Source organism: Hesperophylax consimilis, chromosome 30, assembly GCF_061612785.1.
Source record: "Hesperophylax consimilis isolate HC1 chromosome 30, BYU_Hcon_1.0, whole genome shotgun sequence".
In the NCBI taxonomy this organism is placed as follows: Eukaryota; Metazoa; Arthropoda; class Insecta; order Trichoptera; family Limnephilidae; genus Hesperophylax; species Hesperophylax consimilis.
In genome coordinates, this window is record NC_142865.1 from 10,836,179 (window position 1) to 10,863,816 (window position 27,638).

General features: G+C 33.9%; 2 protein-coding genes across 3 annotated transcripts in view; one reads left to right on the forward strand and one right to left on the reverse strand.

Annotated features, from left to right (window-relative positions):
• Positions 1-1,710: 1,710 nt before the first annotated feature.
• Positions 1,711-8,599, reverse strand: LOC149409623 (zinc finger matrin-type protein 5). Its single transcript, XM_089649560.1, has 3 exons — positions 8,265-8,599; positions 4,283-4,420; positions 1,711-2,500 (listed from the first exon to the last, which is right to left on the reverse strand). Exons 1-3 carry the CDS (start codon positions 8,389-8,391, stop codon positions 2,229-2,231), a joined length of 537 nt encoding a protein of 178 aa, XP_089505686.1. The 5' UTR covers positions 8,392-8,599; the 3' UTR covers positions 1,711-2,228.
• A 1,664-nt stretch (positions 8,600-10,263) lies between these two features.
• Positions 10,264-27,638, forward strand: part of LOC149409624 (uncharacterized) — a 152,532-nt gene continuing 135,157 nt past the window's right edge. For both annotated transcript variants that reach the window (XM_089649668.1, XM_089649669.1), the window contains exon 1: positions 10,264-11,016. In XM_089649668.1, coding sequence (XP_089505794.1) covers positions 10,475-11,016 — 542 coding nt within the window. In that variant the 5' untranslated portion in view covers positions 10,264-10,474. The remainder of the gene's footprint in view (positions 11,017-27,638) is intronic.

The following is a 27,638-nucleotide window of genomic DNA, read 5'->3' on the forward strand; positions in this document are numbered from 1 at the left end:
CACATAAATAAAGAAACAGAGAGATAAAACAGAAAAAAAAACAACACAGATAACTAATGACACAGTCAAATCACAGTTACAGATTAATGACACATAGAAATAGAAAAATAACAGCACAGAAAAAAAACAACACAGATAAATCACAAAACTGATACAAACTAGTCACAGAAACAACCACAAGGAAAAAAAAACCACACAGAAAAAACCATACAGATAAAGAACTATTCGGATGTTAGACTGAGAATCAAATGGTTCTATAATGAAATAACAATGATTATTTGCTATGTATGTAACACCATCATAATTCATTGTATTATGTCTTTGGCATTGCAAATTTCCAAAGAGCACTCCGGAATTGTTTACATTGAGACTTTGTGTTGAAACATATATTATATTCCATTTATAGGATAACATGCTTTATTCAAATAAATATACAATAAATAAATAATTGATCAATGTTTTATTTCAAAACCTACTAAGTTTTCTTGCCACACTGCTGAGCATTGTGACTCCTACTCCAATTTCCCTGATGAATAAGGCTCCTCCACTCCTCGCTGCGCTGCACAAAAAGTCAAGGACACCCTGGTTCCGGACACCAATGATACTTGATCACTCCAAGGCATCGCTGATCTTTCTCTGCTTCTCCTACCAAACACTTTGGCAGTAATCACAAGTTTCTCCTGGTTTGAGTTCGCAGTTTGGCGAATAAGGTGTTCAAAGTATCTTAAAATATGTTTTAGGCAGATAGCCTATTGTAGATGCCAAGTTCTTGCAGAATGGCTAGCCTTCTTGCATATTTTACGGACAAATTGTTATCATCACACAAACCGAAAAAATACAGAGATAATTGCGAAAAGGGAGCACACTTACATGAGCAGAGCAATGACAATTAACATAAGACAAAAATATATCTAGCCACTTGAATGATTTTTGGAATATTTTGGCAAGTTTGCAAAACGTCTTGAGCGATCTCTTGCCACAATATGCCAAATTTATATAGAACCTAAAAATATGGGATAAACGGTGAAATTTAGGTGGCTCCATTGGCTTTAAACTGCAGTAAGCAGTTCATATTATTTTTCTATATTCATATTTTAAGGAATGATATCAATTAAATTGAATTGCCAAATTAAAAACCGAACACCCATCGCTCGAGAAGATAAGGAAGATAATTTTGTTTTTTTCGATAATTCGACTTTTTGGCAAACATTTTTTGAAGTCCTATTTTTAATTTAATGTAGTTATATAGAATGGACGAGGTTAATTAAATAACACAATTACAAAAATATTTATTTACTTCAATAAGTACTAAATCACATAACTAAAATGGCACAACTTTTTTAAATACATCTATTTGAATTTCATTTTTGTTTTTGGGAGCGCAAATTTTAAAAGCGGAAATTAACCCACTTCCCGATATCTGATCAAGCTGAAACTCAGCAGATAGAACTGTTATTGATGACAATGCATTCTATCAACTTTTGGTGGCAATCACAAACACACACGCGAACATATACGCATTTCACTGAAATCCGATGACTTTACAGTAAATATGCTAAATAAATTTCGGTCCTACCCGATCGACATTTGGAAAGGTTGTCAGAGTTGTAGACTTCAGTTCCTGGGTAGGAAGGTTCAATCCTGAGTCAAAGATATTTTAAGATATGCATATTTTAGTAAAAACACCTGTTTTTAAAGGGTTCCTTTTTTATTTTTTAGTTTCCATAAAATCAGTTTATTCAGTGTTAGTTGCACTGCTAAGGTTATCATGATATTTTCAGAAGGAATCATTGGACAAAATTGCAATACAACATTGTTCAGCTTCTTAGAAAAAGTTCAAATAATAAGAAATATTCTGACCGTACAAACCGACAGTTTCAAATTGTCTTGATGTGAACGTTGTACGGAAAAGTAGTCCACGCAAACGACAATCGAAATATTTAAATTTTGCGCTCATTGGTCAAAACTATTAAAACCACCATAACTGTTGAACTAACCATTCGACAAAATGACGAGCAATCAGTAGGTATCTCAAAAACAAAATAACTTATCGACTAAACACAACGACTGTACGCACAAGTCTACTGGCCTCTAAATTGACACGTGGAAGTTATACTCTCGGGGGAAGCATTCAAAAGAGACGAGTAGATTTGTATTTGAAGCTCATCATTTTAAAGAATGTTAGCTATCTAGGGCACCATTTACAATAATAATTATATATTAATCCATCAACCCCATTCAGCAAACTCCTCATCTTTAAAATCTGATCCCTTCAATCGCATTATACTGCGTGGAAGATTGCCAATGTTATCTAACGTTTCCGGGTATTTCCAACCCATCAACGTAGTGACATCAGAGTCCTTTGTGAAGACCGATTCGAGGAATGCTTTCTCCAGGGCAGCGCTGTCTTCAAGTCCTCGCTCTCTTCTGCTGGAGAACCAGTTCTGAAGAGTCGGAGCTTCACCGGGGACTGATGACGAAGGGTATTGAGATTGCTGCACTGAAAAAAATAAAGAATTAAATTGTTATGAATGTTTTTTTAAAGCATTTTTAACCACTACAGTGGATTCTGTTTAAATGGTAGACCGATATATCGAACAGCAGCTTGGGCCAAAACCCAAGAAACAGAGGCAAAATAAAGAAACTAGTACTAATTTACTTCGGTTATCTGGGACACTGGAACATATTCGCATCTGAAGTCAATGCAAAACGAATTTTAGTTAAGATGGGCGGATGTGCAGGTGAGAGTAGGGGATGGGCTGCGCTACGGGAATTCCGAGTGCATTCGGCAGTAATTCGGTAGACTTCACCTCGCCAGCTGTTCACCGTCCGCCAACATTAGTCAACGTAAGTTGTTCAGTTCGCAGTGACTCGATGTGTCTCAGTTGTGCGTAATCGACTGTACATTTAAAGCAGAATATCTGTGAGAAGTAGTCAAAACACTTCAGTGGTGAGCTCTGGCGTCATTGAATGTGACAACGCATCGTCATCTTCTTCATGAGCTTTTAGTAATACATATTAAGCTTAACAGTTTTTGTTCTCTATTTTTCAATATTTGAATAACAAAAAAGAGTGTTGAAATAATCTCGGATGAAGCTAAGTACAGATTACTTGTCATCAGGGTAAAACAGAAACCTGTGTTACCACAAATGGTGAGCTCTGGAATCTTGAAATTTGCAGTATTTTCTGTCTGAAATTTTTGGAGCGTAATAAAGAAATTAAAAATTAAATTAAATAAGCACTAGAGTGGTGGCAAAATTCATCTTCCTCACCTCCTTCCCCTCCCCACTTTTTTGTGCTCCTCACTTCTCCCTCACTCCTTCCAACATACCCCAAGGTGTATCAGTTAGATAACAATAAGAATAATTCACGATAATTGATCATTTTACATCTTTTCTTCACAACATGTTTTGACAAAATAATTTTAAATAGTTTTTTTTGCATTTAAGTTTTAATAGTGAATTCTCGTTCATTTTGTAAATAATTTATTTCAATAAAGATAATTATTTTATCATGTGCCCCTTTTTTTTCTTTTTTTTTAAATGCATTTTCAATTTTTTGTAGTTGTTTTAAAAATTGGGTGCTATTTCAACTCTGAAAACGGTCATGCGCCATTTTGACCGCTACGTCACAAGTGCTACGTCACACCTTTGCCGCCGCTGCCGCCATCGGTTTGCAGGATCTACTCGGGCCGGTCAACAGTGACGTCATCGTTCGCCCTTGAACGCTTGATCAATCACCGGGCGTTTTTAGCTGCATTGAAATATTTCATTCGCGCCTGTTTTTAAAGTCATTATAACTTTAATAAATGATTTTTGAAAATTATAAAAACTATGTATTCTTGTGTCTGAAGTGTTTCTACATGTGAATAATTAATAATAAGTGATTTTTTGGTGTGAAGAGAATTCCCTATTAAACCCAAACTGATAACATAAGAACCTACCTTAGGGTCATATGTTCATATTTCAGTTTAAATAAGAGAAGAAAAAAAGAAAAAAACTAACCTTAAAACTTTGACATCAACGACAACGGCAGCTAAGTAAAAAGTGGTGTTAATTTTAACGAAATAACTGTTAAAATGCAATATTTTATATTTCCGAAAACTGAAATACTTACTTCTCATTATTATCTAAATACTATAAAGTATTTTTAAAACAAAATGTGCATATTAATCGTGCCCCTGTTTTCTGTATCTTACTGTCTAGAAAAACTTTGCATAAAGCCCGGGCAAGACCCGGGATTCTAACTAGTACAGTATAAATGAACTTATCAAATGACGTACCTTCCCACCTCAAGGCGCCCAGTTGCTCGCTTGTAAAATGGGTAAAACGGCAAATGGCCCCGAAGTTACATTCCTGGTTATTGTGAAACTTGTTGCATGGCCGCTTGGCACTCTCCTCAGCAAGAATAGTTGGCTTATCTGCAACAACAATGAATACATTTTAAAAGGTCTGTACAAACAATTATGGTTAAAAAAAGGTTTGAATCTATGATATCAAGATTTTGCTCACTAAAATAATGCTACATATTGGCAATAGATGTCTCTATTATCACTCTCATTTATCGATAGAGCTGTGAACCCAAAAGTACTCTGACACTAAAGCTGTTATAGGTAATCGGAGAAATCATTTTTTAATAGTACGATAACAATGTGCAATGTAGTTGTGAATGAGGAATACTTGGAACAGGTGGCTGAGTTTGTTTATTTAGGAAGTATGTGTATGAGAGATGGGAAGGCTGACAGAGATATTAAAAGAAGGGTAAACGCAGGTAACTTCATTAATGGAGGACTGAACGCAGTTGGCGCTAACAAAAAATTGTCCAAAGAAGCGAAGCTAGCAGTCCACAATGGAGTGCTGGTACCTACCCTGATGTATGGAAGTGGGGCATGGAACTGGCAGAGAAAGGATAAAAGTAGACTGAATGCTATAGAAATGAGATCCCTGAGGCGTATGTGCGGTAAAACCATGTATGATCGTGTGAGGAATGTGGAGATCCGCAAAGAGTGCAAGGCTGATGTAAGCGTAATGAGTAAGATTAGGAAAGGGACGCTTAGATGGTTTGGGCATGTAGAGCGAATGAGCGAAGAAAAGAGTGCAAGGAGAATATATGATAGCAGGTAGCAGAAGTTGGGGACGCCCGAGGAAGACATGGCACAGCAAAGTGAATCAGATACTTGAGTCGGGCCATGTCAAGAGTCAGAATAATAGAAGAGTATGTATGAGACAATGTATGAATGTGAATGAGGCGAGGAGTGTGTGCCAAGACCGAGTTGTTTGGCGGTCCGTCCTCTCTGCCTACCCCTGCAAAGAAACGGGGTGATGATTAGTTAGTTTAATTAGTTAGTATCCTTAAGGATACGCCGGCAAAAAACAGGTTAATACGCATTTTTTAACAATCGGTTTCAACTGAATTACTCATTAATGTATTATACTAGATTTGCCCTGACTAGTTAATTTCATTTTAAAAATAACCCCATCTAGGGAGTAATTTAACAATACAACTCTCCATCGAATACCGCCGCCTCACTTAGAAAGCCTAGATAATAAAAATACATGTTCCTTACAATATAAAACAGCACACAAAGTTATTCCTCAAATCCCATAATGTAGGTTGCTCATTTATCGGCCAGTAAGAGAAGCCCGAAGAACGCGCGTCACAAGATATGGAGATGAACTTAACAATCCAACTTGTTGTACAAGCGTTCAAAGTCCTAAGCGAAACCATGGAGATTTTGTGTCAGGGGTGTTGTAATATGGACAGAAATTACTTACTTACTAATACTTAAGGCCACTTCTATATGCTGAATAAGGGCTGCATTAGGAAAAGAATCAATAAATAACACAAAATGATTTTAATTTCAATATTTTTAGTTTTTGAATTCTGTACAAGTCCTATAGAATCAAAAACGGGAAACGTATACATTTTTAATATTGTGCATAGGTTTTTTTTTTAATTTACCAAAGTATTTATATGGAATGGTGTATAATTATTAAAGAAAGCAATTACTTTGTGACTTGACATTATCATTTAATGAAAAGTTATTTTCTTTTTAACCACTTTGTTAGATTAAAAAAAAAAAAAAAATGGTGACGTCAATATATTTAATATTAACTTTGCGAATGTTGTAGATCACGTAAAAGATTTATTTCAACACTGTTCCGAAATGAAAGTTGTATTTTTGTAAACTAGTCAAATCGCTGTATTTTTAATTTATTTTTGTTTCTTGCATATATTATTTTTTAATGGAATTTTATTTTTATTATTTCTTTCACATGTTTCAAAATTGTCTACCATCAAAATTGTACCACCTACATGTAAAAGCCCTCTGGGCGTTAAATAAATAATTTCGGTTATACTCAACCTTCTTCAGTATAGCATTATTGAAAACTAAGTTCTAACCTACTTTACATTAAATATAATATACAATTAACATAAAGAGTAAGACTAATCATATAATGTTGTGTATACACACGCGAGCCGAACTGCCGAGCTGAACCACGACTAATGTGAAAGGAACGAAGCAAACGCAAATAGTGTGAAATATCGCAAGGGATTGCTTCGTTACTTTCCCATAATTCGAAGCTCAGATCGCGTTTCAGTTCGCAAATGAATAAGCAGCAATGATGAGGACACCAGCACCACACCGATGAATGACACGTTAAGTATGGAACTGGCAGAGGAAGGATGGAATAGACTAAATGCTGTAGAAATGAGATCAGTGAAGCGTATTCCCTAAAATTCCATTAAATAAGGGTAAACTTGAATTGAATTGAATTCCGCTGCATCCAAAGGCTCTTTAAATAAACAACACTTGATTTCAACTTAATCATCTAATGGAGACAACCATTTAAGTCGGGGGTTTAAGTAAACATGCCCAAAATAGGTTTTTAGGATGTTAGTTTGGGATATTTTAATAATTTATACGTATTTCCTAACTGTACGATTGAGAAAAATGGAACTTTAACCTGTCGAAGGCGATTTTAATGCATCTTTTATCAATCTCCCCGACATAAATAGTTATTTCTTGTCGAAATTTAGTTGAAAACAAGTGCTATTTATAATATATTTTGTGTATTAACCTTTCCCTTACTGTGCTAAAAAAATACACGCGTTCCGGTGCTGTGTAGTCAATACACATCTCAAAATAAGCGATTTAATATCAGAAAAATATGAATATTCATAGCTAATCGCTTATGTTTATTATATTTTATATCAAAAGTGATAATAATTGTAATTTAATTGCTGAAAACATGAAAAAACCATCGGAAGATGCTGAAGAAACGTGCGAGGGGTCCTCATCTAACGACGGTTCGCGGCCAACTGGCTAGCAGCGCGGCTGGCGGCTGGCACAAACACAGCTGTGCGGTCGTAGGTATCGATGGTCTAAATCAAAAACTACAACTGAAGAAGTGTGGATGTCTCATGTTCCCGCATAGCGAATCAAAGCGGGACATCAATAGCGTGTCATTTCCTCGCACACTCTTCGCGTATTAGTATCACACGGTTGGGGTAAAATTCGGTTTATGGGAGTCACTCGAATAACCGAAATTGAACTTGATTTAGACTAATTTAGGGCTGGGGAATCCGAATCTGTAAGAATTAGGTGGGGGTCGGCACTATTAACTGAGTTATAGGGTTTTGAAATTTCGTACGCGATACATAGAAACCATGGTTTATTTATCAATTATGACATAAGAAAATCAAATTAGTGACGATTTATTAGTCTCACATTTCAGAAGTGCCAACCAAAAAATAAAAAGTGTTGCCATATAATAATAATATCAATGCATGGAAAATTCAGAAAATTAAATATCATTTGCCAGATTTGTAGTTTATTATTTAAAATCTTGTAAATATTAAATTTATATATATATAACCTAACCTAACTGTGATTTTCTATAACAAAAAAATGACCCTTTAATAACGCCCACTCGCGTCCCCTTTAGAGTTTGAATTTAATTGAATTTGAAAACTATGTAATATATTATTTTTTAATTCAGTGTATAAATGTATAACACAGGAATACCTAAAATCTGAACCAATAATTTATTATATTTATAGAGTTATTAAAGTTATTAGAAGCAATGTGTAGTAAATACACACCACAGATAAGGAAAGGTTAAGCGTTCAGCGTAATTCGACAAGTTTATCTAAATGAGTTATGAGGGTCAAAATATACGTATACTGAAAATATGCTACTTATTAGATGGAAAGGGAAATAAGCGCGGCTTTATATCTTAGCCAATAAAGTAAAAACTAACCTCTAAATTTGTGGTAGTGATCTTTGAATTGTTTCTGATGAGCAAGACCGCTACGGTGCTTCTTGACACTGTCCGAAATTTCCCGAAAAGATTTGTTACAATATTCGCAATAGTAACTGCGCCCCATTCTGATGCCGGATAATGTAATCGAAAGGATAATGGACAGAATGAAACCGTCAAATAGACGAACGATATATCGATGATATTTCGACAGATAACGAGGTAGCGTAAGCAAAACACAGCTATATCAATATTGTCAAAACATGGTCAAATCATGGTCAAATCCATAAATAAACCGTCAAATCAAAAGTCAAAACACCACGGCCATAGATATAACTTTGACAGATGACATATTCATAGAAAAAACAATCAACTCGATTTGTATCTTTGATTTTCATTTCGGTGTGGCCATAGTACGAATGAAATACAAATTGCAAGAAAAGATATTTTTTAAGGAGTGGGCGGACATTTTTTTGTCCATTGCTTTCTGGGACTTTATTTAAACGATAGATCTATATACAAATTACAAGCACTTGGTGAAGATAATGGTGGAGACGTAGTACAGAAGTGTTTACAACAAAAGGTAGTCATTCAAAACAGCGGCATGCATGGCAGCTAGTTCTTAAGTACCAAAAACATTGAAAACGTACCTAATCATTTGAGAGTACATTATTTTTTTTATACTTAGGTACTTGGATTCATTCTTTACCATGTTGGTGCTGTTTCTCTCATTCTCATCTCGCAAATCTAATATAAAGTAAAATTTTAAAATAAAATTGCTTACCTAGATGCGTATTTAAAAAAATATTACTATCGAGTAGGTTTCCTGACAACCCGATCCGTCTCATGTGAAATACCTACTAGCTCTCTGTGAAAAACAAATCCATTGCAATTTACTGTGACCATTGCATAAAAGTTATAAAATGCTAAGTTCCGCGGTCTGTGAGCGTAGGTACCTGATAGCGCCCGAAACGCATTCTGGCAAGAAAACGATACCCATCACAAACGGCTAGAATTCGTCTAACTCCCTGAAATACTAAAGAAAATCATAAAATAAATATATTTTAAAAACCTCAAAGCTTACCATTGCGCAAAACTATTGATATGAGTAATCAAATGATGCACAACATACTCGTTCGTTGTAGAATAATAAATTTTTTATTCATTGCAAAATTTCAATTTGATTTATTTTATGATGTTCATATTGGAACATAATATAACGTACTATTTTAAATTAGTTAGTCATAAACTACATATTCTCGTACGCGATATTTACCTGACCTTACTAAACGTTGTCTTCAGTTGTCGTCTCTAACTACCTCTTCCATCTTCTCATAAATTGTTCATACACTAAAGGCACACATTTTATCAGAGGTGTAATATTTTCCACGGAGATAGATAATTTTAAATTCAGTTCGCTATTTTGGATAGTTTTTGTGTCCGTGCTTTTTTCTTTCTATTATCATTCACTAAAACTAAGTATATCAAGTTCGTTTACTTTGCATTCCTTTTCTATAAAATGTTTAATAAAATCAACTTACTTCTACAAACGCTAACTTGGCGGTTTACAAATGTATTGTTCAATGTTTAATGGTAAAGTCAAATGATTTTCAGAGCATTTGAACAAATTCTAATGTCAACCTTTTCCTTCTGAAATGTCCTAAAATAACATAAAAAAATAATCGTCCTAGCGCTTCCAATTCCAATGTTTATCATCGGCCACACAGGTTAGCACCTGTTCTCAGTTGGAGCGCAGGTGTAAAATTTAATGTTTAGCGATAGTTTTACTAATACCAATATATTTCGTGATATATGCACACAACTTGAACAATCAATACGATGAGACTATAATGTTTTTCCTTTCCTTATATAAAAAGCAAACATAATTTATATTTATTTCGTAAAATGTATAGGTTATCAAAATCATTAACAGGTGAAGATTTAGCCAAAGCGCTACCAGAATTCTAGCCGCTCGTTCGGCCATGCATTTGTCAAGCGCTCGGCAGAGAAGTGAGAACGCGATGTGTCATTTCGCGATTGTTTATCCTCCGTACACGCTAACTTAAATGTTATCGCGCGGCAAAATAATGAAAAAACGCACCGTGAGATGTATCATAATTAAGTGACAAGTTAAAAGTGTACAATCGTGTTTAGTTTGTGCTAGATAAAGTGTGTTTTCGTTTTTGTAATTATTGTGTTAGTCGTGCAAGATGGCGGCTTCTCGAAGCCGTGTCCAGCAGAAGAATATATCTTCGATATTTTCGAAATTGCACGGCGCGTTTTCGGACGCAGTGTGTCCGCCTAAAATGGCAACAGACAAGAGAACATTAGACAAAACATGGAAATTGATGGACAAAGTTGTGAAATTATGTCAACATCAGAAAATGAACTTGAAAAACAGTCCCCCTTTTATCCTGGACATCCTTCCGGATACCTATCAGAGATTGAGAGTTATATACTCCAAATATGAAGAGAACATGGCTGCTTTGAATTCTAACGAGCACTTCAACATCTTCATAATCAATTTGATGAGGAAATGCAAGCAAGCCATCAAATTGTTCAAAGAGGGGAAGGAAAAGATGTTTGACGAAAACAGTCACTACAGAAGGAACCTCACCAAGTTGAGTCTGGTTTTTAGTCATATGTTGAGTGAATTGAAAGCTATATTCCCCAATGGAACCTTCGCTGGAGACCAGTTTCGCATCACCAAGAGCGACGCTGCAGAATTCTGGAAGAATAACTTTGGCAACAGGTAAAAAAGCAATAATTAATTAAGTTGGTACCTTTTATAAACAACCCGTTCTTACTTTTCCTGAGCAACCCTAGTGCTTCAGATATTGCACAATATTTCACACTTTAATTTCTAGTTTTCTTCAGTACCAGGTATTTTAACTGCACTACACAACGATTTGTTTATATGAAAATATATTTAAATCTTATTATTTGACCGTGTGCAATTTTCATGTGTGTAATATGAATTTCGCAGTGCATCTTTGTTTGCATTATTGACAATAGTTTGTGGGTTGTGAAAAATTAAAAAAATATATTAACAGAAAGCATTAAGATCCATCTCAATTTGTTCATAAAAAGATATCGGTATGTTGGCGTTGAATTTTAATGGCTTTTCACGATGTTCGTTACGGGTCACATTGAAGATTAACTAAACCATCGAGCCGCTTCCGCAGAGGTAGGCGGAGAGGATGGACCTCCACACGACTCTGCCTTGATACACTCGTGCACGCACTTCTGTTACCACGCTTAATATGCATATTTTATTCAAAAAAACACTTTGTAGGTTATAATGAAAAGTATTTCAACATGTAGCTATTTCGTTTAAAAAAGCGGATAATTTGACGTCTCATCTTCACGCCGTGTTTAGACATAATAATATTAAGCTAGGTTTTTTTAAATTACATCCAAATTAAGAACCTTTTTAGAATCGCAGGTTCAAATGTGTTAAATAAGAGAAGGGAAAAAACTAACTTTAAAACTTTCACATCAATAACAATGACCGCCAAGTGAACAATCGATTTTAATTTTAACGAAATAACCATTAAAATGTATTATTTTACATTTCCGGAAACTGAAATACTTACTTCTCATTTATTATCTTACTAATACAAAATGTTTTTTTAAGTATGTATACGTGTTCCTATTTTCTGTATATTTACTGAGAGCTGTTTAATAATAATAATGTTTATTTAATACAGCTCACCTTCAGAGGTGAGTGCAATAATACTATGTTTGCCATATAAAAGCTTACATTAAATGAATACTATGATGTAAAATTAAACACAGGATAAATCAAATAAGCTAGTTATATATTTAGCAGTTGTACTACGGTGGCGGGACGGAAATTCTCCAGGTATGGTGTAGGGGACCGCCCTGCCACTGGGCGACAGCCTGGATGAGAGTGTTTTCCGATAGCCCTGACTCAGTAGCTGATTTAATCAGGTGTGAATGAGTTCCCTGAGGCATAAATGTGATAAATCCATCTATGGTTTATCGTTTAACAAAAGTGGAGATCCGCAGAGTGCAAGGCTGATATATATAAGATATGTATGTATGAATTTTAATGAGGCAAGGAGTGTGACCAAGACCGAGTTGTTTATCCCTCTTTGCCTACCCCTGCGGGGAAACTGCGTGACGGTTAGTTAGTTAAACCCTTCATAATTGCACAAGCAACGTTTTCCGCTAAAAATAATGGCAGTAGGTAGTATCATCAAAAATAGTAATTTCTGTTTTGAGTCCGTCTGTCTGTCATGTGAGTCATTGTACTGGGGTTTTGGGGGTATAACTCCGATCGAAAATTAGAACCGAAATAACTATCATAAGTTTGCCTGTACTATATCCACCAATGAAAAACTCAATGTCTATGGAATAAACTTTCAGAGTTTTTCATTGGTGTATGGTATAATAAGTAGGCTCCGTATGAGAATTGTAGTGTCTATTGGCATATCTGGTTTTTTAGGACCAAATTGTTTCATACAAAAATCCTGAAGATATCGATCTAGTGGGTGGTTTATTTATGCTGGGGTTCAATGAATTCGGATGTGTCATTTTCAAAATTGGAATTGATTGTGTCAAGAATTCAGGCGAGCGATAAAGTACCTACCCATAATATTTTAAAAGAAAATTATTTATATTGTCTTTTTCAAAATTGGAACATATTATATTACCACGTACGTCTGTTTTATTGTGATTTTTTTTTTTTACTGTGATTCTATGTAAACCGAATGTTTTGATATGCTGGTGAGTGGGGTTGTACCTACTTTGTGAGGCAAGATATGCCGAGCTCTGCGGTGAGACATAAGAACCCTTCTCAGGGTGGTGGGCATATGGGGCTTATTCACAAGTAAATCAGAGTAAAAGACAAGTTTCTGTACATATAAGTTGAACTCTATTTCATGATAACAGGGTAATCATTTTCATAACGTTTTCTGTGTATAAAGTAACGTGTTTACCATATTTTGTGTGATTCGTGTTAAGGTAAGTTTGTTTACGCTCATTCGCAATGTTTACGTGCGTCACCTTTGAAGGAAATCCCTTTATTTCCTACACCACAAGATGTAAACATTGTAAGCAATTCTGAATTTGAACTTTCCTACAAATTTAACCTTTAAAAAGTTATTAAAAACTATGAAAAATATCCTTTAAACCTGACCTACGTAACTTTATTTTTTTTAAAGATAGACATTCATTCACGTGTGACGAATAACCTGACAATATTTGCAAAATCGTTTACTTGATATAAGCGGAAAATGTTGCTTGTATTGTGATGGACTCACGACGTGGGACTCAAACGCGATACCAACTTAGCCACTGATCGGTATTTAACCTAGTTTTTATGACTTTATTTCACCTTTTAAATGTGTGTTGAATTGTCATTTTGTTGAGTTATCCGGTTACTAAATTTCAGACTGAAAACGCAATTCTTATTTCATGACACTAGAGCTACCTAACCGACAGTTTTTGCTGATTTAGGTAGGGTTGCCATACAGGAAGTTTATACGTAGAATATTATCGTGACATATATGTTTTTATTTGACATAGATTTATTTGTACAATATCTATATTGGCTTCCTGTCGACTTATACTTATAATTTATAAAGTAAATTTGAATTATTATCAAAGTCCATTACGGAAGCAGTAATCATTGTTATGGTCTATCAAACATAACAATGAATGTGATAAATATGTCAGTTTAGTAGCTAAGTGGACAAATGCGTCGGTTTTCTCCATAATTACACAAGCATTGTAATGAAGAAAGTAAGATAAATTCAATTATTTATTATTCGTAACTAGGTAATGTATGTTTTTATATTTAAAATAAATACTCTGGACACTAAGGGACAGTTGTTTCGGATTTGAACAATTCATCAAATTTTAACCTAATTTAGGCTAATTGCTTGACAGAAATGAAGTAGATAATAACAGAATTTGAAAAAATATTGCACAGAAGTAGAAAATTAAATTTGAAATTAGAAGAATTATTCAAATTCTCCGAAACAACCCGTCCTAAGGGTCAGTTGTTTCACAGAATTTTAACAATTCATCAAATTTTAAAGTTATTTTTCAAGTTCTGTGAAAGTCCTATTCAAGTTTTGTTATTACTGTGAAACAACCGACCCAAGATGAAATAATAATAGAACTTGAATTTTCACTCTGAAATTTGGTGAAACAACCCTTCCTAAGTATTTATATGGAATTATTTGCGTGCTAGCTTTACGTGGAAATAAGTTCCATACCGATTCACATGTGGAAACCATAATCAGAACAGATATGGGAAATAAAATCTTTGCTTTATGCGATCATTATTTTCATACCTGCGATGTCACACAGATTTTCAGAAATAGTTGGCATTGGAGAGGAAAGAGAGGAAGCTCTGGTAATGTAAAAGGTATGAGGGTTGGGTAGGAATCTAGGGATCACTGCGGCGCAAGATGGGTCAAAGGGTCTCCCCAAACCAGCCTCTCCTAATCTGACACGCCACGCAGCTGTTTGGCAGGCGTATCGTGAACACATCACCCGATGAACTCGGGCTCCCCTGCTAAATCACCAAACCTATAATCTTTTAATCATATTTAGAAGTAAATACGTAACGTTTCCACATAGAAGGTACGAAACATAAAATGTCGACTTGGATGGAATGGATACGAAAAAATATTTTGTAAAACGTGCGGTCAATGAACTTAACTTCTTTCAAAACCGTGCATTTTCTCATCATGCATGTATATATATCTTCACAATTAAATACGATATCTTTAATAACATTACAATACCCAATTAAACATACGTATTTGCGAACGATTGTTACAGATGTAATTAAAGTGATAAAGTAATGATATTATACTCTAAACAATTCTCACACACGGCTAATGACTTTTTGCACGTTAACTTAAATAATAGCGATAAACGAAATAATACGATAAATTAAATTACTGCAATGTGTTGTTTCTGAAATTGAATCATTTAACACTATAATAATATTATTAAACGCAATAACGTGAACATAGTGTAGAAGACGAGAACTCCAGTTTTTTTATATTTTTTATTTTTTTTTACCTTCTAACTTAAATAACAGTAGTTTTTTTATAGTTAGCTTTAATTTTTCGGGTCTCCCAAAATCCCACCAAATCTATGGATGTGACAGGTTACGGGTGACGTCATCAGTCTCAAAAACCATACTTTTTTCAACCGGCGCTGTTTTGTAAGGGAGTATTTTTTATTATTAAGATTACGCGCTTTTAACAGTGAAGAACACTAGGTAAAGTAGCATCTTGTCACTAATGTTATTGTATTGAACCAAAGTGCAAAAATACATCCATGGCTGCATCTGGTAAACAATTTACCGGTTGAAAATCTGCATTACTACGAGAGAAAAAGACATTAAGTCGTACCAACCAAACAGTGTTTTAATGTGATGGTGTTTTATTCTAGTTTTTTTTTAAATAACATAATAAAACTTACGTATTCAGAATCAGCGTTCCTTGTTCAATATGAATATATATTTTTGATTGGAGTTCCTTATTGTCCATTGTGACGGTTTCTCTGGATTTTCAGCTATGATTAAAACATGTTTACTTGGTACACCGCCGCCTTAACCTTCCAGCGGGCGCGCTGTCGTAAAATTTACGACAAACGCGCCTTATCGCTTCCCCCACTCTTGCGACTTAGTTGTAAGCATCGAGCTTCGAGCTATGCTAGAGTCAAATCAAATGTCAAACACTTACCGCAAGATATAAATGCTTTTTTCAAAGTGAATTACGGTAGGGTAGTTAAACCGATAACAGAAGCTTTCCAAAATGCGGTGTTTGTCGGTTATGTGCACTGGATAAGAAAAGATCCTCGGCATCAATGAAGTGTTGCCGTTGCCAGTCCTTTACATGCAAGAACCATTCTTCAGTTGAGGTGGTTTCTAACAATTGTAAGGATGAGAATATTGATTCTGACTAAATAGGTCGATACAATATTTTGTTTTGAAATATTAACATGTTTAGAGTGTTGCTTCGTTTTTTTTAAGAAAGTCAAATATATTTTTTTTAAGTACTGCCTATTATGATTTTTCATATCCTTAAAGAAATTCCCTAACGTTTGTATAAAGAAAACACCACTTACATGGAGAAAACTTGATGACGTAAAATTTACGACAAGCGCCCGCTCAAGGGAAATTTCTCAACGCGCCCGCTGGAAGGTTAAACATAGATACTGTCGATACTGACATGAATTATGGTTTCCTAGATACTTTCAGGACTCTCCAAGGGTTAAAGCACCGTCTATGTAATGTTGGTTTGAAACAATTGAATTGCTAACTTTTGACAAACCTTACTGAAATGACTTCGCATCCGTCGTAGATTATCACCGATGTAACCATGCGTAGCGTTAGAAATCTGACCCAATTTCAGAAGTTTACAATAAAGATATTGCGTGCATTCGAATTCCACCAAGAAATACCCACAAAGTAGAAATCCACAAATCAAGGACTCATAAGGATGTTCTTTATCAATTTCTATAGTCGTTTCTAAGGACGAGTTGTTTCGGAGAATTCGAACAATTCATCAAATTTCAACGTTCATGTTCGGGTCCTATCAAGTTCTGTTATTATATCATTATAAATATTTAAGACTTACAAAATCATTTTTTATTAAATACTTTAAAAATACACACATTGGAAGACAGGCGTAAAATAAACGACATAACTTTTTTATTCAAGATTCTAAACTCCTACAATAACAACATGACAAAATACACTATACCAATGCAACACACATAAGCGCAATTACATTGCGAACTTCCCAATACAACGGTTTCACACTATGGGAAATCAATACTAGGTGATAGATGTCGATATATTTAATATTAACTTTGCGAAGTTTGTGGATTACGTAAAAGACTTATTTAAACACTATTCCTAAATGGAAGTCATATTTTGTAAGTCATTCAAATCGCTGTATTTTTTAATTTATGTTCTTTTATTTTTAATATTTCTTTCTCATGTTTCAAAACTGTCATTAAAATTTTACCACCTACATGTAAAAGCCCTCTGGGCGTTAAATAAATGAATAAATAAATTACACAGATCTGAAATAATAACAGAACTTGAAAATTAACTTTGAAATTTGAAAAATTCTTCAAATTATCCGAAACGAAATAAAATTTTGCTATTTTTATTTTATTTTATTAGGAACATTAACAGGTTTATAACATAACATGCATAGAGAGAGGGAAAAAATAAGTAAAAGAATTAGGTTACAACCCAATAACCAATGTTCACATCATGCAATAAAGATAAAGAAGGTTAAAAAGCAATAAACAAACAAAGAAAACAAAGAAAGGTTAAAAACAAAGAAATGTTAAAAACAAGTAACGAATGTAACGAATTAAATTGAATTTTCTGCAATTTCAATTTGCGATGATCGCTCCTCGAAATAATGACTTCATTTAATAATTAACGATCATTATTGGCCCTTTGTACAGAAAACACAGCTCTTCTCACGGGTCAGCCGTCAAAATATTTAAATTTGTTTTCATACCAAACCGAGTGGGATTAAACTTACTGTTAAGGCGATGCACTACGTAGTAATGCAAAATCACGTGTTTTTTGTTTGAAAAGTTGGTCGCCTTGAAATGTTTCAGATTCTTTAATTAAATACTGCGAGTAGAATACATCTTGGCTTTTGAAATAATCGAGTATTTTTTTAGATAAGTCTTTTTATTAGCCCAGAAAAAAATAATGTATAAGGCCTATGAAAACTGCTTTAAAGTTCAAAATATCCTACTTACGAACCCATTTTCGGTTATGATTTTATTGTATAATGTTGCAAATTTAGTTATTTATAAAATTATCGGTAAAAAATTAAATATTTATGCCTGAACATCCACAAAATAAAATAAAAGGCACTTTTTGGCCATGTTTTTTTCTTGTATAAATCAAAACAGGCGGATGGTGTTAAGCGGGAATTTAAACGTTATCGCCATCTACGTAAGGGGTGTTATTGATAGCGGCTCGATTTAAAATATTACACGACGTAGTGCATCGCCTTAACCGACAACAAAGTGGTACGCATGACGTCACGCGTACCCCGTCAGGCGGTATTTGAAAAAAATGCTGACTTTCAAAATTAGAATTCTTATTATTATAATTCATTGATTCCAGTATCGACGTATCAGGTAAAATACCTGCTTCCTCTTTGGATAGATTTAGATGTTTGTAATGTAAACACTTCACTACACACAATACATGTGAATAGGAATTGGGGCAAGCGTGATTTGGTATGCGAATCATAGTTTCTTTTGTTTGATTCAAATGTGGCACACGTGTACGTGTAATAAGTATTGCAAAGGCCAATAGTTTAATTATGTGATCGCCGTATTCAGTTTAGTATTGAATGCATTATCATTATTAGTATTATTGCTTGTGAAAATTAACGCATTGACGGGTAGCAAATGTAACTGCACGATTTTACGTTCTGATATAATGAATGCTCTTAATAAATGTCAGTGTATTTACCAACTTTTGGTACTTGCCCCATGATATTAAAATCATCAAATGGCGTATTATTATTGTGAAAAAGTTTCGTTGTTTAGAACATAAGAACGCAATAATTGCCTTTGTCAGAAGTCTAAAATTCTCCCGTCTGGTAAACAATACAATATTCATGTACAAGCTATTTATTGAAAGAATACAAAATAAATTGTAATTTTTTAAAATAGGTATTTCAGCAATTTTGTTGAACTAGGTATATCACTCTTTTAAATTATATTAATATCGTTAAATTTTCGGACAGAAGGATTATCAATGATATTTCTGTATAAAATTCTAAATTATGCATTTGATACTCCAGAATTGCTTGCATTGATAATCTTTCGGATTCCACTATGTAATACTAGAAGTCGGCATTTATTTCGGTTCATAAATTCCGGGACTAACTGCCACACGTATTCCTCATTTCCCAGAATACTTATGGAGGGAAATAATTATACCGAGTCAGTGGACATCATTCATTTATCTCTTAAAAAGTACGAACGATTATTAGTATTATTACTCAACACCATTTAGTTATGTATAATACATTTGCACATACAGTATGATATATTATTTTTACTATTCATGTGTAAAAGCCCCTAAAAAGGGTGTTTATAAAGTAATAAATCATAAGTCAGAACCCCACGACTTCGAAACTTACGTGGCTGATGCGAGGGCAGTTCCGCTGGGTTGTTCCTGGGCAGTCTGGTTCGGTAGAAGGGGGCACCATAAGAATATTAACTGATTTGTTTTAACCCTTGGAATTCCAGGGGTAAAGTGTCGTACGCCGGCTGACGCTATTTTCATAATAACTTCTTGTTTTTTGCATTCAGAGTATTCAGAGAAATGTTGTTTTTCTCTAATATTATAAAAAAATATTATCTAATGAAGACATACGAAAATATTAGTGATTTTTACTATATTTTCTAGCTAAATAAAGTGGATTTGCTGTAAATGAGTAATGTACTACTTTTGAAAATCGGAATTACGACATTTAAAATAGAATAATTACAAATAAAATAAACATGTTTGCCAGTGACGAAGAGACGAGCTAGAATAATATTCAGATACATTATTTCCTTGTCTAGCAAATAACACATATTTCTCTACTCTAGGAGCATTATTAAGGCGAAGCTTAACGCTAAATCACTATTTTGATTAATCTTTATAACGAATTGGTGTACATTATGAATACCAACAAATATGCTTTAGATCAAGGCTGCCCAGGCCCGCGGGCCACATTGTGGCCCGTGAACGAATTATAAGTGGCCCGCGTGAACTATTTTCAAAAAACCCGCCAATTTGAAAATGTGTCGCGGGCCCGCGGTAAAACAAACAATGCAGCTTGCGCGCGGTCACCAGTGTTGCCAACGAAGGCGATTTATCGCTATTTAGGCCACTCAGAACGAGAATCGGCGACGAAAAAATCTAAAAGGCGACTGGTAAGTTCTGTAACAACCCCCCCTCCCCATGGATTTAACAATTGGCGGGGAATCACATATGATATTTTTGGCTAGTCGGAATTTTTTTTTCAGCGAAGTTCTGTAACAACCCCCCCCCCATGGATTTCAAATATTTTGTGGGGAGCACTCATTTTTGTCGGGAATTATGTTTTATAGAAATTCTCTAACAACCCCCCCCCCCCCCCCCATGGAAATAGGAACCGTCAGTATTCAGTGGCCCGCCAGTGATTTTTAAATCGTCAATTTCGCCCAACTGTTAAAAAGGTTGGGCAGCCTTGCTTTAGATAAATTAAAGGTTTTCCTACCGTTTCACTTGAGTAGAATACAAATAATATATATACATCTATTTTTTTAAATATTTTTATTCTAGATAAAAGAAAATAACATTTTTCACTTATTTAACTAGAAATAACATATATATATATTACACATACATATATTACACACTGATATTATTCAGTTTCATTGTTTTGTTGATTGAGCATAAAACTGAACAATTTTTTTTTAAATGCACCTATACTTTTTTCATTTTTAATTTCGTCTGGGAGGCAATTGTATATGTTGCTTCCCTCGTAACCAATGGATTGCTTGCCATAATGAGTATGTATGGTGTTTCAATGTATTTTATCGTGTTGCCGTGTAAAGTGTGTGTGTACTTGGGACGTTTTAATGAGTTCTGTATTTGTATGTATGAGTTTATTATTTATTTTGTAAATAAGAAGACATGTATTATATTCATATAATTTTCTTAATTTTAATAGTTTTGTTTCCATATATAATTTTTTTGTTGATGTTCTAGGTTTGAAGTGAAATAGTTTTTTTTGATTACTTTGTTTTGTGTTACATGTAGTTCGTTTATATATGTTTCACACGTATTTCCCCAGATTTAATAAATTACTCAATAAAAAATATAAATGTAAACTACTAAAAACAATATCTTTTCAATAGAAATGTGTGAACGCGTACAGGAAACAACTTTAAAAAATACAGTATTATAGCTAAGATTATCTGTGACAGTTTCACTTGATTAACTTTTTTGCTTTCTTATAAAATTATTTACAAAATAAATAAAAACCAGTTTTGTGCTTGAAATCGAACGTTTCTAGACTCTGTTTGCCAAGCGATTTTAATGACTATTACCTACAATATACGGTATACCAATAATATACACATTTTTGGCTTGTAGCTTCCTCTTAAGGTTCAAAATATCATAAAATCGAAGCAAGCGCGGTAAGCTACTAGCAAATCTGGATTTCTTGGCACACTAGGGGTTAATTACCTTCGCTGCCCTTTGTAACAAAATCCTAATGAATGTTGTCCCTTATGGCCCTTACCTAAGCTTAGTGCTAATTGCCTCTCGAGTAGTAGTGATTACCATCATTACCCAGTTATTATCTTGCTATCCATGTCGCCTCGTTGTGTTACCAGTTGTCATAATATTTGTATTGCGTTTGACCCAGAAAACTCCGGCTGAAAATACTGGAAATGGACAATGTACCATCATAGTCATTATGCACAAAAATAATTTTAACAGTTTTCACACCGTTACGATAATCACAAGAGATGTCAGTTTACAGTAGTCTTTTACACGGTCGCCATTTTACCTCTGTTGCTTTGTACATTGTTTTTTGGCAGAGAAAGGATAAAAGTAGACTGAATGCTGTAGAAATGAGATCTCTGAGGCGTATGTGTGGTAAAACCATGTGTGATCGTGTGAGAAATGTGGAGATCCGCGAAGAGTGCAAGGCTGATATAAGCGTAACGAGTAAGATCAAGAAAGGGACGCTCAGATGGTTTGGGCATGTAGAGCGAATGTAAGGAGAATATACGATGCAAATGTGAATGGTAACAGAAGTTGGGGACGCCCAGGGAAGACATGGCACGACCAAGTGAATCAGATACATGAGTCAGGCCATGTCAAGAGTCAGAATAATAGAAGAGTAAGTATGAGACGATCTATGAATGTGAATGAGGCAAGAATTGTATGCCAAGACCGAGTTATTTGGTGGTTCGTCCTCTCTGCCTACCTACCTGTTAGTTATTCAATGTTTATGAAATATCACATCGCGTGTCGCCAACGTCCTTCGCGACATTCGGCACGCTTCCATGCCATGTTTCCATTTTATCAATGGTACAAATTGACATACTTAACTATGCAGTCGGAAGAGATACTACTGTATATGTCCTATGAATGTAAAAAATCATGCGTTCGTTTTTATTTGCAATCTTTTTTTGCACAGCAATGTTTATTCCTTCTAAACTTTTGCAAAAGATCATCAGCTAAAGTTTATTGTAACAATTTTGTTGTTTTTAAAATATATTGATACATAATATAGCAATCACGATTGAATGTAAGATGCATTTCAAAATTAAAGATTATAGATAGCATATACCTTTTTCTACCGCCGGTACAGATAACCTTCAATCAGACTTCGGTCAATCGATTACATCTGGTGAGAGACCCACACGGAGAAAAGGGAGAAATTCACGAATGAAAACGAACATGTCATTTTTGGCGGCAAATCGAAAATGGCATATTTTAAATCGTTAACGAAAATTTATTCGTCAACATCTATATAAATAAAAATGTAAATGTTTTTTTGTTCAAAATCTTAAATCTCCGAAATTTCTTCACCTATTGCTTTGAAATTTGACACATTCCAATATGCGTGTGTTTTTGTGTACCTATATTGTATATATGTCATACTACAAAGTACCTTCACTACATACCACGTCAGCTCAAAGACAATTTTTCTTCCTAGCTCCTAAAATCTTTAACCTGATCCCCGAAAACCTAAAAACTGTGAGTCAACCCCATTCCTTTACCAAACAAATTACGAAATGTATATTTCAATGAAATGGATTTCAATACCCATTCATTCTACACTCTATCAATTTAATCACCTTTCAGACAAAACATAATATATCCTTATTCCCTAACTTAGTGGTATAGTATACACATAATTAATTAGTGTGATCTATTTACTAATAATTTCTCAAAATTTTCATTTTCTTATAATTCTCTAACATTCTCTTCTTGCAACCCAAACTAGCTATACATCATTTTTATATTATAGTAATATATAGATTCTATGTCCGCAAACTGTAAAATTCACCCGCCATAACACAGGGTCATCCCTAGCATGGAGGGTGAAATATCACAAAAAACCACTCCCTAAATCATGTAGCAATAAAATAAAATAAATAAAATGTGATAGGTAAAAACATGCTTTTTTTAAAACAGCGCCATCTGCTGGGCGTAAAAGCAACACGCGCTATTGTTTCTATATCTGCACAGACAGACTGAGCCACCGCAAGGCGGGGCGGGGTACAGCTAGTAAAAAATAAATAAAAATTCCTTCTTTATCGTAATTGTTGTGGAGACTAAAAAAAACAGTGAAAAAATCCTAGTGTTCACGACATTCCGTAAACCCACTCTGTTTTGTAGTTGGATTTCCTGTGCTGTTATCAGTATAACCATATCTGTTCTTAGTGTACTTTGTCATCTTTAATCGTATATACCTGAATTTCTCATTAATTTACCTAGAATTGCGTGCGATCAGATTATTTTGCATGATTTTCCGATGAAGCTATTTGATTCTACCTGTGTCGTTTTTTATTGATCTTATCACCTTTTATGCCCTACGGCCGGAAACGGCCTTATCACCTATTGAACAATTCCATTCATTCATTGATGATAACAACGTTTATTATAATATTATGATAATCGTTATCTATTTGCGTATTTATGGAATATGTACGATGCAAAAGTATTTAGATAACGTTAAGTCAATCAATCGCTCAATCTTAACGTTATATTTATGTATTATTTCCTGTTTAAATCTTGCTAAAAGATAATTATGTCATGTGGTTATTGTAAGGTGAATTATTATAAGAAAACTAGATTTGTCTTCTATACTCTGGGCCTCTAGACATAAAATTCCCCACACACTTCAATTTATAAAATTAACAGATATTAAATATACATATAATTATTACTTTATCCGAATGGAAGAAGAAACGTAGAGAATACGTTGTATATAATAAAAAATGTTAAGGCGATGCACTACGTCGTGTAATATTTTGAATCGAGCCGCTATCAATAACACGTCTTACGTAGATGGCGATAAGGCTTAAATTCCCGCTTTACGCAATCCACCTTTTTTGATTTATGCAAGAAAAAAACATGGCCAAAAGGTGCCTTTTATTTTATTTTGTGGATGTTCAGACACAAATATTTTTTTTTTTTGATCATTTTATAAATAACTTAATTTTCCATATTATACAATAAAACCATATCCGAAAATGGGTTCGTGAGTAGGAGATTTTGAACTCTAAACAGTTTTTTCATAGGCCTTATACATTATTTTTTTCTGTGCTTATAAAAAGTCTTATATAAAAAATACTCGATTATTTCAAAGGCCAAGATGTATTATACTTGCGGTATTTATTTAAAGCATCTGAAACATTTCTAGGTGACCAAATTTTCAATGTTTCAGATGCTTTAATTAAATACTGCGAGTAGAATACATCTTGACCTTTGAAATAATCGAGTATTTTTTAGATAAGTCTTTTTATAAGCCCAGAAAAAAATAATGTAAAGGCCTATGAAAACTGCTTTAAAGTTCAAAATCTCCTACTTACGAACCCATTTTCGGTTATGATTTTATTGTATAATGTGGCAAATTAAGTTATTTATAAAATGATCGAAAAAAAATTAAATATTTATGCCTGAATATCCACAAAATAAAATAAAAGGCACTTTTTGGCCAAGTTTTTTTCTTGCATAAATCAAAACAGGCGGATGGTGTTAAGCGGGAATTTAAACCTTATAGCCATCTACGTAAGGGTTGTTATTGATAGCGGCTTAATTTAAAATATTACACGACGTAGTGCATCGCCTTAATCACTTTTAATGACTCTGTATCATGTTTTAAATGTGTGTTGAATTTTAATTTTGATGAAATATCATGGAACCATATATTTAAACATGTCATCTTGTGCCAGGTAATTTTTTTTAACAGCGCTATTTGTTGGACGTAGAAGCAACATGCGCAATTGAATCTCCATCAGCACAGATAGATTGAGCCACAGCAAGACGTCGCGGGTACAGCTAGTTAGTAGGAATACTTGATGCAATACTTCTGCACTGGAATGAGATACTGAGTCGATATAGTGTAGTTTTTAACAGTGAAATTGTGCTATACAGTAGTGAATGGTGGAAAAAGTCGGAGACGCTTGAGAAATACATTAGCAATAGCGAAGCATTGCGGGATCCATTAGTTAATAATGATTATTACTATCGATTTCTCTTGACAACGATCTTTCGATTATAGATTACAATTAACACATTGTAATCGGATCACGTATTAATACGTTTTTAGCAAATTAATGCTAGAGAGCAGATCACGTATTTATACGTTTTTGATAGATTGTTAGTGGAGCGCGGGTCACGTTAAAATACGGGTTCTAATATACTTGAGTTTTCGCTATATAGCGTCTGTAGGGTTGTAGCCATGCAATAATAATTTTTATTTTACATTTAGAAATAATTTTTGTGTATAATTTGTAAAATAAAGGATGTTATGTAAAAAAAATATTTTTTTTTTCAAAACTTTCCTACTTTATGTGAAATTCTGCACTAGTTTAACAATGAAGAATACATTTCTAAATATAATAAAATAAAATGAAATAAAATAAATAATTTGCAAAAAGAATTATTGAAATCAAACAAATATTTTTGAAGTTATCGCAATTTTTCTAGAGGTCTACGTTAGCGTGAAATTACGCGAAAAATCACCCGTTACCAGCACGTACGCGGCCGAAAACTGCCCGATCAAAATGTGTTAAAACAATTATTTATATAATCATTTAATTGTTTAATTATTGAAGACAATATTAGCGATTTCTAAACGAAAATCTGAAACAGAAAAATCAGAAAAGGATACGGTCACATCTAGGACTCGAACCCAGGACCCTTGTCTTTCCGGGACACCGCTCTACCAACTGAGCTAATGGGACCCTATCCCCCTCGGACACTTTTAACTGTATCATACTACGAATAAGAACTACCAACATTGTCTTCATTTTTATTGGCAACTATCTTTATGTATGATCGCAAGATTCAACCCGAACTAAGTGCAATCTAGACAGCGTCTTTTTAGTCAAACCTATCTTATTTTTTTTATTTTTAATGTGCGACATCTATTGACTTTTCTGCAAGTCTAGAATGAATATTTATTTTTTGGAACAACTTTATTGAGTAAAACCTCATTAATTTAATTGTGTTCAATTTTAATGTCTTTGGATTAAAATCACTATTCTCAATTTTACAAGAACATTAGAATAGATTAATTTATTTTCCTGATTGGAAAGCGTTTCGAAATTAAGTAATATCCAAATATAATAATATCGAGAGATATTTCAATATCTGGATAAGTACATTTATTAATAGAGAAGATAATAATAATTTGATTCATCTTACATATCTATGTGGGTTATGACGTAGAATGAATTATTATTTTTATCTTGTTTTATATAATATAGGAGATCCATAAAATAATGTCCCAGTTGAATAACAAATCACACATCAAATTGTACGGTAAACTAACCTAGTTGTGTTGTTCAGTGATGAGTCAACTTTTGATCTAAGTGGGAAGGTAAATACCCATAATGTTCGCATCTGGGGGTCAGAATATCCTCATGAACTTGTAGAACACCAAAGAGATTCCCTAAAATTAAACGTTTTCTGCGCTTTGTCCAGACATATTTTAAATACAAAACTGTAATCAGGAAAATAAACGACAAATAACAAAAGAAATAATATTCACACCAACATAAGAATAACTTGTGCTTCATCTGTGAAAACCTAATAATATTGTCTTAAATCCACAAATAAACAACCCAACACGAAGAGCTCCGATATACTTGTTATCGCGACAAACATAGGCACTCGCCGCGGCGGCTTTTGTGCGTGCGGCAAATAGTTTTGTTGCAAGTGAGTTATTCGAAGAATCTAAACTATTCTGTATCCGTAAACTATTTATTTTGCAAACTATGAAATACATCTTTAAAAACAAAAATAAATTCGTAATAAATGAAAACAGAACCAACATTAGAAATAATAATGTATTTTATACCCCCCAAACGAACACAAAACAAATGCAAACACACTGCAGTTTCATTGGACCTCGTACTTTCAATCTTTTACCGAAAAATATTCAAGTGATTACTAAACTTCCTCAATACTTAAAAGAATTAAAATTATGGCTTTTCGACACAGCAGTTGAAACTTGTTTTATTTAATTTGTATCAATTTATGTTTCTCATAAAATATTCACCATATATTACACTAAACACTTATAACTTCACTATACACTATTGTAA

Coding starts and splice junctions, on each gene's coding strand:
- LOC149409623 (XM_089649560.1), bottom strand. CDS start 8,391: ATGGGGCGCAGTTACTATTGCGAATATTGTAACAAATCTTTTCGGGAA. Junction 4,421..8,264: donor TCACTACCACAAATTTAGAG/GTTAGTTTTTAC, acceptor TTGTTGTTGCAG/ATAAGCCAACTATTCTTGCT. Junction 2,501..4,282: donor GGGCGCCTTGAGGTGGGAAG/GTACGTCATTTG, acceptor TATTTTTTTCAG/TGCAGCAATCTCAATACCCT.